Source organism: Lolium perenne, chromosome 7 (genome assembly GCF_019359855.2).
Source record: "Lolium perenne isolate Kyuss_39 chromosome 7, Kyuss_2.0, whole genome shotgun sequence".
Classification (NCBI taxonomy): domain Eukaryota; kingdom Viridiplantae; phylum Streptophyta; class Magnoliopsida; order Poales; family Poaceae; genus Lolium; species Lolium perenne.
The window spans coordinates 306,542,976-306,555,993 of NC_067250.2; the positions used below are offsets into that span (position 1 = coordinate 306,542,976).

Genomic DNA, 13,018 nt, shown 5'->3' on the forward strand with positions numbered 1-13,018 from the left:
CAGTGGGTCTGGTGGCCGGTGTTGAGGGGACTGACGACCTAGCTTCAAATAAAGGGGGTTTGGTCCTAGGATCCCTCTCATGACATAATGAGGATCCACTTGATGCATGTATTCATTGATCTGGTCGGAGTGTCGAGTTTTAGAAGACTTCGCCATCAAACTCCAATGGATGAAATGCCTGGAGATTGCCGAATCAGATGTGAGTCACGTGCAACCATATTTTTTCTGGCTGTCCGATTTCAGAGGGAGCGATGCGAAGCTTCGCTGTTTGTATCCATAGTGGGACATGTCTTTCATCCCATGGTGAAGTCAATCGCGAAGAATGATAGTAAAGCCGGGATCTAAGGACTAATAATGGTGGTACGAATCCTTGTGAGGATGAGGTTTTGGCTTGGTTATCAGTACTTGGAGAAGTGGTATAGGGACAACAACACAGGAGAAATTCAGAATTTAAACTTGCAGGATGAAAACCGAGGTCGGGAGTGAATTGGTTGTATCTAGCAATGTCCTCGTTAAAGGCATTTGTGAGCATGGACTTTCTTGATGAAAACCTATGATCTAAGCTTGTGCATCATTTCCTTTTCAAGGTGTCATTTTAGAAAAAGATGGATTTCCGGTACTGTTTTGTTTAGATTTTGTCCGATGTTATAAGAAATATGTATCTTTTCATTTCTATATCTTTTTTTATTGGATTTGCACGTACTCCCTTCGTCAACGAATAAGTGTATTTCTAGAAAATAGGAGACAACTTAGTTCTCTCTCATCTTTTATGAGTCTCCACTCTATTAATTAAAATAGAGAAATGATGATTGGTGGCTGATGCGGAGGAGAGGAATGATAATTGAAGGATGGAGTTGGAAAGTGATTAAGGGAGTACTTATATATTGCTATCAGGGCACGTGGTTGTAATTGTAAAAAAAAAAAAAAAACGACCGCACCAACTCAGGCACGCCCACGACTGGCGTGCGAACGCCCACGACTCTTGCAACTGTCCCTCTCAGAGTGCCGCCTCATCCGCAGCAGTCCTTCCCAGCCAATTCTGCCACGCCCGCAGCTGCGCATCGCCGGCGGCCGCCGCGCCGCTGCCGGCCCACCATCGCCCCCGGCCGCCCACTCCAACGACGCGTCCTCTCCACTCCACGTGCCCGCCGGGAGCCTCCCTTCACTCTAATCCGGCCTCCCCGCGCGCTCCGCCCACAATAGTTCCACGACGCGCTCTGCTGCGGCGGCTTCCATCTACCACGCTGACGCCGCCGGCTCCCGGCTCCCGATGCCGACAACGCCGCCCTACGCCGCTCCTCGAGGTATGCTGCCGGAAACTCTGTGCCTACATATCTTAGCGGGGAGAGAGAGAAGGGCAGGGCGGCCGATATCGCGCCTGGCGTGGCAGTGTAGCTCGCGGGTGAGCGGGCGGGGCCGACGTGGCCGGGCGGGTGTTTGAGCCCCGGTAGAGCTTCTACTTGGGTGGTGTCGGTGGTGAGAGGGGGCTGGATGTGGAGCAGAACCAGTGGAGGATGACGATGTGGCTGAGAGAGTAAAGCTGAGCTCCGATTTAGGAAGTGTGCTGTTGGCTGCTGCTTCAATACTGGCGATTTTTTGTTCTCGAACTTCAAGATGAGTGAGTGAGATGGTGCTGGGACATTGGCAGGATCTACTGCGAGTTTACACTCATCAGTGGCAATGAGGAGATGCCAACCGTTTGTTACCGATTCCTTTGGATTTTTAGCACTGTATTTGAGGCATAACACTATTTAAACTTTCAACGGCCGGTTCCCCGTCACCATATAATAATTTTGTAAACGATGCAAGGGAATTTAATTACCAAGTCTCGCCCGTTGTCCATCTCAGTCATGTTAACTAATAGCTATTTTGATGTTTCACTTTGCAGGATGCACATCCTGTGATTATTTTGGACTATCCCGAGTGTTTTGCCATTGCAGAGTGAACTTTGTAAGTAATGTGAGCAAATGTTTAAACCATCAAATTCAGTTTGTTCCTGTCAGTAGTTATCTTCAGAAGCATTTCCATGTCTGCACCTAGAGAAATGCTTATCTGAATGAAACACGCCGACTTGTTCACATACCGATGACTACAACATTTGCCACCACTACAAAAAAGTTTGCCTAATTTTCGGTAGACTCAAAATTAGCTGCAGTTCAGAGTTTCTCAGTTAGTTGAAAGTTGAAACATGTACTGGAATTTGCAGAAAAAAAAGAAGCGTGCCGGCCAACACAAATGTATATGAAGTGTTCTAAAACCGACGGATAATAAACCCCAAACTGGTTGCAGTTTCTTGATTGACAAAATGGTTTGAACAAGAATTAAAACCTTATAAACTAACATGTACACAGCATATCTAGGATTGCCTGTACTTAGTTGGTTAGGATTGTAATCTAATCTAATCTGTATTGTTTTTGTAACAAACCTTACCCTATGTGGTATACAAATAGAGAGGAGACTGGTGGGTCATTATCACGCTTAACTAAACTGTAATGCCGATGAACACTACCACTGCCATGGGTTACCCATTGGTATTGCACGATGAATACTCACTCCTGCACCACTGCCTAAACCATTGTACTTGTGAGATGTTGCGGTACACGAACACACTGAATGACTGGAACATATCTTCTCCTCAGTGCTCGCTTGATGGAGCGGCCATTTTTGTATCTTTGTCTTTCCCGTCTTGGACCGAATACACCGAATAGTCCTTGCCCTTCACAGCTAAGAACACCAAGCCCACGAGCAACGGTTAGCTGAGAGTGCTCAATCCCCAGGTCACATCAACCACAATAACAGGGATGTCCTGTACTCCTGTGGCTATCAACTTGCAATGCCAGAGCTTCTCCTGCACTCTGCACCCCCTTGTGGAATACACCATATCTACAACAAAGTTGAAATCTTATTCAGACAAGCGTTCTGCTTGACCAACACGAAATGCATTCCTAGCAGTTGCATCTCCTATCAACTATTAAATTTATTGTTGTCGCACCTTTCTATATCAACAACAGCAACTTTTCTCTTGCATTAACTTGGATAGGAATTCTGAAGCTCAATAGCATCAGGTTTCAGACAGCAAGAAAATCTGAAACCTAAATTTCAAAGGGGGAAAGATTGAAACAGAAAGGATGCTTTCCATTGTAATTTGATTTTGAAAGGGAGCAACATTCAAACCGTAGGCATGCTGCTATTTATTGATTGGATTCTAATGCATTGCTTCCTAGCTGAATATGTTCATTCATTTTTCTTTTCTTAGGCAAGTGTTCTCACGTGGAAACATGACTGGCAACTTAATCAATGAAAAAGCCATTGGCTAGATCTTTCGTGCCCTTCCGATCCTGTTGGGGTCTCCTCCTCCTACTGAATGGTCCACACGGATCTGGATAGCTCAATGGGGGTTCGAGGTCGCCCCGGCGTGGCGAGGATGTCTCTAAAGTGCGAAGCCAGTCCACAATGTTGCCAGCTTGCCATCCTCTCTAGGGTTGGTGGGTCTATCGCGTCTTATGCACTTGTATGGATGGCATCTAAGCCAATGGTGGTTTGGCGGCGTTTAGTGTAATGTTTGTCTTGCCGTTGTCGGACATGGTCTTGTCTTGAGTGACCTGGTGTTTTGGCCTTGTCTTAGGCTTGTAAGACTGTTCTTTCTTTCAATGTAACGAAACACAAGCTTCGTGTTTTCTAAAAAAGTGCTTGTTTTTCATATACCTTGCTTAGCTGAACTCATGCTACCTTTATGTATCCATCTCTCTTGAAACATCTCTTCGAGGGTGACGTGAAAATTTGAAACATTCCCTTATAGTTTAGTGGAGGTTCACAGTCTGTGTTTACATTTGCTTGAATTCAGCAAGTCCCAGAAAATGATATTGTCTTGTTAGGGCTCACTTTTCGATTCTAAGAATGGACCCATGGATTCCCAGAAAGTTTGGAGGATTGAAAACATAAGGTCATCAAACTCCATTTTAAAATTCCTATGAGAAGTCCAAACAAAGGGGAGATGGCGTCTTTCTATTCCCTCGTTTCTCCTATAAATGAATCCATTTAGAATCCAATTCCTGCATTTTTCCTATTCTTGTGTGTAGATTGACGTGTTCCAAACAGGCTGAGTTTATTGTTGGCACGATTCTGAGCTAAATATTTATTGTATGGATCTTTTGAGTTGTGACCCAACTGATTCAAGAGAAATATTATTGATAGATGACATGAACGTTAAAACCTGTTAATGTGAACACTAACTATACATGAGCAGATTTCTCTATGAGCTCCAAACAGGGCTCATTAAAATTTTCCCCGGCTCTATGAAAACTATGGAACGGACCTGATCCTTCACGTCAGTTGGTCATGTTGTGCAACCAAACAACTTCGAATATACAATCATGTGCTATTACTTATTTTAGGATTCAACGTGACATGACAGATGACACCCAATTCCTATGTTTACCATATTCCTTTTTTCGATGATTATAGAGACATTGACCCGTTGGAATTTGTTGCAGATATTTCAAGCTTTTTTGGTGTTTGCAACCATTGCTTCTGCGAACCAATGGACCAGTGTATCCGGCATGTACTGTCAGGATTTGTCAGCAAGTGTGTATCGACCCCACAGCGTCTCCATAACCGAGTTTGGTGCTGTTGGAGATGGTATTACTGTTAATACAAAAGCATTCCAGAATGCAATCTTCTACCTCACCTCATTTGCAAACAAAGGCGGGGCACAGCTCTTTGTTCCTGCTGGAAGGTGGCTCACTGGGAGTTTTTGTCTTATCAGTCATCTCACAGTTTCACTTGACAAGGATGCAGTAATAATTGGATCTCCAGTAAGATGACTCAACAAATGGTGTCACAAATAATAATTTAGCTCATTTTTGCAATTCAGTTTCAATTGTACCTTTTCAATGTTTTCACATAGAGCGACAACCAATAAAATGCTTTGCTAACAACACATTTGAACATTCCTGTAATTAGCATTAACTGAATCCCATATTCAGATATAAAACTACTGAAATTCCGCTGAAAAAAGCAAATCAAGAAGTGTGACTGCCATGGCATTTTGATAAATTATGTTCGCAGGATTCATCTGACTGGCCAATTATTGATCCTCTCCCATCCTATGGGCGTGGTAGAGAACTCCCTGGTAAAAGACATCAAAGCCTAATTTTTGGTTCCAATCTAACTGATGTCATAATATCTGGTAAGTATTATAGTTTTTTAAGTGTTCGTGAGTATTGTTAGCTGCACCATGCATATCTATTGGATATCATGTTTAATTGCTAGTACTCGTATATGATTAAGTATTAATCGTGCACTTTCTAGGTGCTAATGGCACTATTGATGGCCAAGGAGAAAATTGGTGGAACTGGTTTCACAGCCACACATTGAATTATACCAGGCCACCTCTCCTTGAATTTATGTACTCCACCAGAGTTGTTATTTCTAATTTAACCTTTAAAGATTCTCCATTTTGGAATATTCATCCTGTATACTGCAGGTTCGTTTTCTAAATTTATACTTTCTAATTTTTAAAGCTATATCTTTTAAACCCATAACCAGTTGGGTTGCAAATTCCAACATATAGTGCAACATATGAATTTTTACAGTATATGTTCTGAATACATCCAAATTTCAGAGAACTACTAATATATAGTTCCTCCATCTTTTCAAGGTATGGACCGTCAAGTACAACAGTTTGTGACTGTCTGTTTCGTTGACCTGTGGCTGGATGTGCTGCCCGGTCCACTTGTTACTGCAGTCAGTGAGAGCTAGGAGACTACAACTGCATCACGCGCATCACGAATTGAACCACAGAAAGAGAATGAAGCCACTTCAGCACCCAAAGATGGATTTGTTCCAGTGCTATCCCAGTCAGCCAAGAGAAGAATGCGGGCAACAGCAAGAGCTTCAAAAGTTGCCGCATATGGCCAGCACGTAAAGGGTGCATAAGGCTGCTTTCTTGATTTTGCAAAGTCACTTCATGTTCCGATGGGGTTCAATGAAACGTCTATTGAGGAGTGGCTTGTTCTTGCAAAAAGAGCAGCTCCATTGAAGATAGCTTCGCCGATGCAGTCCGTTTCGGCTACGTTCACTCCACCAAGACGTTAACCAGTTTCTTCTCTCTTCGTCTACTATGACGACTAAGGTCGCAATGCCACTCACTCCCTCCAAATTGAAGGTGGGCGCATAAGCGAACAAAGATCTGCATGAAGCATCAGGCGAAAACTCATACAAGCCTATGCCAAACACGCCGGCAGCAGCCCATAAGGTTTCTGTGGCGGACAAAGGAAAAGTTGTGATGGTAGAGGAAACTGAACTTCCTCGACCACGTGGCCAATTTCGGTTTGACGCGCCCAAGTTCGTCGCCACGTACGCTGAGCTTAACACCAAATGTTGTGTGTACCTCACTTCGGAAGATATCAGGACGGATCATGTCAATCCGACCGCCACAATTTCAGACCCTTTGTCATCATAAGTACGATTGCCACGAACGTCGTTTAAAGGTTCATTTGACCTGGTACGTCATAGGCGGAGGCAAGAAAACTTGGGTTCACCTTTTAGCTGCAGTTGATCATGGCGAACGGCGAGTATTTTTTTGCCTCAGCCTATGAGGCAGCGGATCAAATGAACCTTCAAACGATGGCCGTGACAATTGTACTAATGATGGCGGTCGAATCTTCTGGAGAGAGGTACAAGCCACGCCACATGAGCGAACATTTGGTGTTCGGCTCGCTCAGTGTACGTGGGGATGAAATCAGGCGCGTCAACCCGAAGTTGGCCACGTGGTCGAGGAAGTTCAGTTTTTTCTACCATCACAGCTTTTCCTTTTTTCCGCCGCAGAAGCCTTATGAGCTGCTGCCAGCGTGTTTGACATAGGTTTCTATGAGTTTTTGCCTGATGCTTCACGCAGAACTTTGTTCGCCGATGTGCCCACCTTCAGTTTGGAAGGAGTGAGTGGCACCGCGAGTAACCAGAGCCGAAACGGACTGCCTCGGCGAAGCTATCTTCAATGGAGCTGCTCTCTTTGCAAGAACAGGCCACTCCTCAAGTGATGTTTCATTGAACCCCATCGGAGCCGGAAGTGACTTCGCAAAACCAGAAGGAACCGAATCCAAAGAAGCAGCCTTATGCACCCTTAGGTGCTAGTCATATGCGGCAACTTTTGAAGCTCTTGGCTGAATTGGATAGCATTGGAACAAATCCATCTTTGGTGCTGAAGTGACTTACTTCTCTTTCTCTAGTTCATTTCGTGATGCAGTTGTAGTCTCCCAGCTCTCACTCAGCTGCAGTAACAAGTGGACCAAGCGGCACATCCAGCCACAGGTCACCGAAACGGACAGCCACAAATTGTTGCACTTGACGGTCCATACCTTGAAAAGATGGAGGAACTATATAGTTGTTCTCTTAAATTTGGATGTATTTAGAATATATACTGTAAGAATTCATATGTTGTATTATATGATGGAATTTCGAAGATGAGGGGAGAAATTTGGATTGCAAATTTATTAGCTTGCTTTTTCTGCTAAATAAACAGCCAAGTGCTTGTCCAACATGTCACGATCCTAGCACCCATCAGTTCACCGAACACCGACGGAATTGATCCAGGTGAGCTTGATTTTATTTCTTGAAACTTTGAATTTCTTGTGATTCCATGATCCCCGATTATGATTTTTTTTCACAATATAGTCAAGCCTGCCATTTTTTCTCTCATTTAGCAGTTCATGAGGCACAAATTACAGTGGGCACTGTCTTATAAAGAAATGATGAACCTTTTTCATGACATTACATAAAACAAACAAAATCTTATAAAGAAAAAATGTACGAATTATAAAGTAGACTTATGAATTTGTATTATCTATACTCAGACATGAGATCTTTCATCAAAATTTTGACAAAATACAACATATATTGCACAGAAGTGTTTTTTTTTTGCAAATATCTGACACTTCATAGTACAAATTTGGGCCATGTATCTGAGTTTATATTACATGTTTTCTTTTTTTTGAGTTCATTGCGAATGCGTGTACAATCAGCACCCTTGAAAAATCGGGATTAATGCAACTTCAAACTTTGAATTTTTTGTGACTCCATGATCCCTGATTCTGATTCTTTTTTTAGAATATATTCAAGCCTAACTTTGTTTCTCTCATTTAGGAGTTTGTGAGGCACATATTACATTGGGTACTATCTAATAAAGAAATGATCAACCTTTTGTCATGACATTAAATAAAATAAACAAATATGATAAAAAAGAAATATGAAGTAGAGTGATGAGTATACTCAGATGTGACATCTTTCATCAGATTTGTGCTTTACTGTAACTTTGATTCAGTTCGAATGGATAAACACCAGAAACTAAATGCCATATATAATATATATCACATAAAATTGTTCTTTTTAAAAATATCCGACACTTCAGAGTAGAAATTCCCCTTGTCATGTTAGCATTAGAGTTTAGATTACATCTTTTCCTTTTTTTTGGTTCTTGTTTGCACCTCTGTGTTTCATTTAGCACACTTGAACAGTCCATACTAATGCAACGTCAAACCCATCTAGATTCATCCACAAATGTCTGCATCGAAGATTGTTACATCCGGAATGGTGATGACATAGTCGTCATCAAGAGTGGGTGGGACGAGTACGGCATTTCTTTTGCTCATCCTAGCTCCAATATTAGCATTCGTAACATCATTGGACAGACAAGGAGCAGCGCAGGAATCGCCTTAGGAAGCGAGATGTCAGGTGGCATATCAGAGATCCGAGCTGAGGGGATCCACATCATCAATTCGGTGCATGGGATCAGAATCAAGACCGCGCCAGGGCGTGGCGGGTACGTGAAGAATGTGTACATAGCTGATGTGAGAATGGATAATGTTTCAATAGCCATCAGGGTTACCGGAAACTATGGTGAACATCCTGACGATAATTATGACAAATATGCACTCCCAGTCATAAGCAATATAACCATCAAGGACGTCGTTGGTGTCAATATTGGGGTCGCAGGAATGTTCCAGGGTATCCAGGGGGACAGCTTCAGCAATATTTGCTTATCAAATGTTACTCTCAGTGCCAAATCTACGAGTCCATGGAATTGTTCACTTGTAGAAGGGTACTCAGATTCTGTTTCTCCAGAAATATGTGAGCAACTTCGAAGCAATCCTGGGCCAGGCCAAGTATGCTACGACGGTAGTAATTATCTAACACCAGCAGCAGTTCAGCCGCATGTGCCACAGAAGTCAGGTTCTAACCGGTTGTTAAGTCCCTTCCATAGGTTGGCTTCTCTGTAAGAGGCACCAATTGTTTATATGTTGTGCGTCAGATTTTGTATTCTGTTGTGCGTCAGATTTTGTATTCTGTTGTGCGTCAGATTCTGGAAGTGTTTTTAGCCTGCTATGTAGTGAAGATAAACTGTTGCTGTGCTGTAATATTGTTATATCCTACATGTAAATGTTTTTTTCAACAGAACTAAAAGCAACCTGCATTAGTTAAAATAGAATAATTTTTTTTTTCGAATTTGGGTATTTCCATTTGCATCAATATATGCACACAGCCAAGAATAACATACTATTATTTCTAATTCCAATTCAGAGCTGTGCAAACTTTCTAACGATGAAAATCATTTTACTGCGAAATATAACTCAGAACTTCCTACAAGAAAGACCGAGAGCTGATGGCAAAGTGTACATGTATTTCTTATGAAGTTGATCAACCGCAAATTAACCATCGTATCAAGGAAAAAATGTACTGAAGTGTACCACCCTTGTTTTACTGACTGAGCGAAACTGAAGCACCATCAGAAGGCCAGTACACTTTCCCTTGTTCTGCAAACAGCAGAAAGTTATTATATTTTGCTTCCGAGCATAGCAGAGGTTTCAGAGAGATATTTTTACCATCTGAAACCTTGTGTCTTGTACAGGTGTAAGTGCATATATGATTCCGGAGAGCCAGAATTAGCACAATGCATATATTATTAAAGTTCATGAAAAAACAATAAAATGATATAGTCATCTCCATTGAAGCGTCTAGGGCTTATACCGGCATTTTATAACTAGGTCATGAACCAAATTTAATTTCGCTAGTGCTATCATGAGAGTGGCAGGAGTATATGCACTTATACCAAATTTAATTCACCTCGGCATTTTGATGGGTCAGGTTCTTAGACAACAATGTCGGGTCCTCTAACGGTAATGTCGGGTGGCCTGAAATGCCCACTGAAATTGTCAGAGCCAATTTTGGAAAACCACGGACAGTCCGACAACTATGAGAGGGTCCAAGAAATAATCAGACAAAACATCATGAAGTACGGCGAGATGCGGCCGGAGATGAAAACGGCTAAGTCCTTCCCATAGTCGCCTCTTTTCGTGACGTTTCATGTCTATAGTATCAGAGTTTTTTGAGAAGTCTAGGAAAGAAACGGCCGGCTGGGCAACCTATACATGGAGGGGTTATAGAAGTTTTAAAATTTTGGAAAAAAAAAATCAAAAGTGATCCATAATTTGGAAAAGGAGCATTTAGGACAGAGAATATGGTACGGAGTACTAGAGTGCAGAGGAGACAATGAGTCAGTCTAGGAAAGAAGACGCGTCTGCGGTCTTGGTCCTGCCGTGTTTCGTTGCCGGGGAAAGTGGGAATATTCTGCCGCCGCAGATGGCTCCGTTTTTCCTCGGACAAGACGCAGATCCGGAAGAAAAAATGGACGGGAGACCAGGGCGTTGCCTAGGATAGCTAGGGCGGGTCGGTGGGTGGCCTCTGCCGCTGCAAAGGAAGAAACCCGGCTGATGTTCTTTGTTGCGATTTCAATGCTCACATGTTTCGGACATTAGCGTGACGTTCTTCTGGAGTGCCTAATTAGGTAAGGTAAACATCCACCCGAAGCTTCCAATTCCAGAAATGGATACATAATTGGAACACGGTCATCTTACGTTACAGATACAGTACGTCCCACCGTTATACATCGCCCTCCCGTGCATCGCACGCATGTGTAAGGGGACGGACACTGGTAGAAAAAGAGGCTTCCGTCCAGCCCTATTAGTCGCGAAAGTATAGGAACCGCGACTAACGGAGTCTTTAGTCGCGGTTCGGGGCCCAGAGCGCTCGCTGGCCAGCTGGTGGACGGGAGGAGCTGGCCAACCGCGACTAAAGGTGCCCGAATGCCTTTAGTCGCGGTTGGCCAGGCCAACCGCGACTAAAGCCCCACCCCTATATATACCGTTCAGCCCACATCACTTAGCCATTTGGTGCCACTTCTCTTCACAAACTTCACAAGGGGGTATAGGTTTGCTTTTGGCTCCTCTTATGCACACAAGGTGTTTGATGAAATGCCCTAAGAGCATGAAACACACATGATATGAAGTGTCGGAGCCACACTTGAGCTTCCTCATTTATTTTTTCCTCCTCGATCGCGGTTAGCAACTTGAACCTTTCATATGTGTCATTGATAAAATATGCATGTGTGTAGCTAGTTAGTTTAACAAATGCATGATGGTTAATTATATATTTTATATTATAATAATGCAGATGAATCGGCAATGGATGTACGGTAACCGACTCTCCGGCGAGTTCACTACGGGTTTGAAAGATTTCCTCGTAGTGGCTAATGCGAACAAGCAGTGGGGTTTTGTTATCTGTCCATGTGTTAACTGTAAGAATCAGAAGGGTTACTCTTCCTCAAGAGATGTTCACATGCACCTGCTTCGGCACGGTTTCATGCCAAGCTATAATTGTTGGACCAAGCATGGAGAAAGAGGGGTTATAATGGAAGAAGATGAAGAAGGGGATGATTTCATCGATGAAAGCTATCTTGCTCATTTCGGTGATACTTTCATGGAAGGTGAAGGGGAAGGTGAAGAAGAGGCACGTGATGAGCCCGTTGATGATCTTGGTCGGACCATTGCTGATGCACGGAGACGCTGCGAAACTGAAAAGGAGAGGGAGAATTTGGATCGCATGTTAGAGGATCACAGAAAGACACTGTACCCCGGATACGATGAAGGTCTGAAAAAGCTGGGCTGCACACTGGATTTGCTGAAATGGAAGGCACAGGCAGGTGTAGCTGACTCGGCATTTGAAAACTTGCTGAAAATGTTGAAGAATATGTTTCCAAATAATAACGAGTTGCCCGCCAGTACGTACGAAGCAAAGAAGGTTGTCTGCCCTCTAGGTTTAGAGGTTCTGAAGATACATGCATGCATCAACGACTGCATCCTCTACCGCGGTGAATACGAGAATTTGAATGAATGCCCGGTATGCACTGCATTGCGTTATAAGATCAGAGGCGATGACCCTGGTGACGATGTTGAGGGCGATAAACCCAGGAAGAGGGTTCCCACCAAGGTGATGTGGTATGCTCCTATAATACCACGGTTGAAACGTCTGTTCAGGAACAAAGAGCATGCCAAGTTGTTGCGATGGCACAAAGAGGACCGTAAGTCGGACGGGGAGTTGAGACACCCCGCAGATGGAACGCAATGGAGAAAGATCGACATAGAGTTCAAAGATTTTGCAGCTGACGCAAGGAACATAAGATTTGGTCTAAGTACAGATGGCATGAATCCTTTTGGCGAGCAGAGCTCCAGCCATAGCACCTGGCCCGTGACTCTATGCATCTACAACCTTCCTCCTTGGTTGTGCATGAAGCGGAAGTTCATTATGATGCCAGTGCTCATCCAAGGTCCGAAGCAACCCGGCAACGACATCGATGTGTACCTAAGGCCATTAGTTGATGAACTTTTACAGCTGTGGGGCAGACCTGGTGTCCGTGTGTGGGATGAGCACAAAGAAGAGGAATTTGACCTACGAGCGTTGCTTTTCGTAACCATCAACGATTGGCCTGCTCTTAGTAACCTTTCGGGACTGTCAAATAAGGGATACAATGCATGCACGCACTGCTTACATGAGACTGAAAGTGTACATTTGCCAAATTGTAAGAAGAACGTGTACCTTGGGCATCGTCGATTTCTTCCGAAAATTCATCCAAAGAAGAAAGAAAGGCAAGCATTACAACGGCAAGGCAGATCACCGGCCGAAGCCT

General features: G+C 43.5%; 1 protein-coding gene across 2 annotated transcripts; it reads left to right on the plus strand.

The window, feature by feature from the left end:
- Positions 1-987: 987 nt before the first annotated feature.
- On the plus strand, positions 988-9,443 carry LOC127311867 (probable polygalacturonase). Of its 2 annotated transcripts, none has more exons than XM_051342344.2 (7): positions 988-1,304; positions 1,889-1,959; positions 4,494-4,814; positions 5,068-5,188; positions 5,311-5,485; positions 7,523-7,593; positions 8,545-9,443. In XM_051342344.2, exons 1-7 carry the CDS (start codon positions 1,271-1,273, stop codon positions 9,273-9,275), a joined length of 1,524 nt encoding a protein of 507 aa, XP_051198304.1. In that variant the 5' UTR covers positions 988-1,270; the 3' UTR covers positions 9,276-9,443. The 2 variants fall into 2 exon arrangements, with proteins under 2 accessions (XP_051198304.1, XP_051198306.1); XM_051342346.2 differs by having other exon boundaries at positions 1,889-1,950.
- Positions 9,444-13,018: the final 3,575 nt, after the last annotated feature.

What these genes read in the sequence shown, in the direction of transcription:
- LOC127311867 (XM_051342344.2), top strand. Translation starts at nt 1,271, where the DNA reads ATGCCGACAACGCCGCCCTACGCCGCTCCTCGAG. An exon ending in AACTGATGTCATAATATCTG is followed by an intron (nt 5,189 to 5,310) that starts GTAAGTATTATA and finishes TGCACTTTCTAG; the next exon opens with GTGCTAATGGCACTATTGAT. An exon ending in ATTCATCCTGTATACTGCAG is followed by an intron (nt 5,486 to 7,522) that starts GTTCGTTTTCTA and finishes CTAAATAAACAG; the next exon opens with CCAAGTGCTTGTCCAACATG.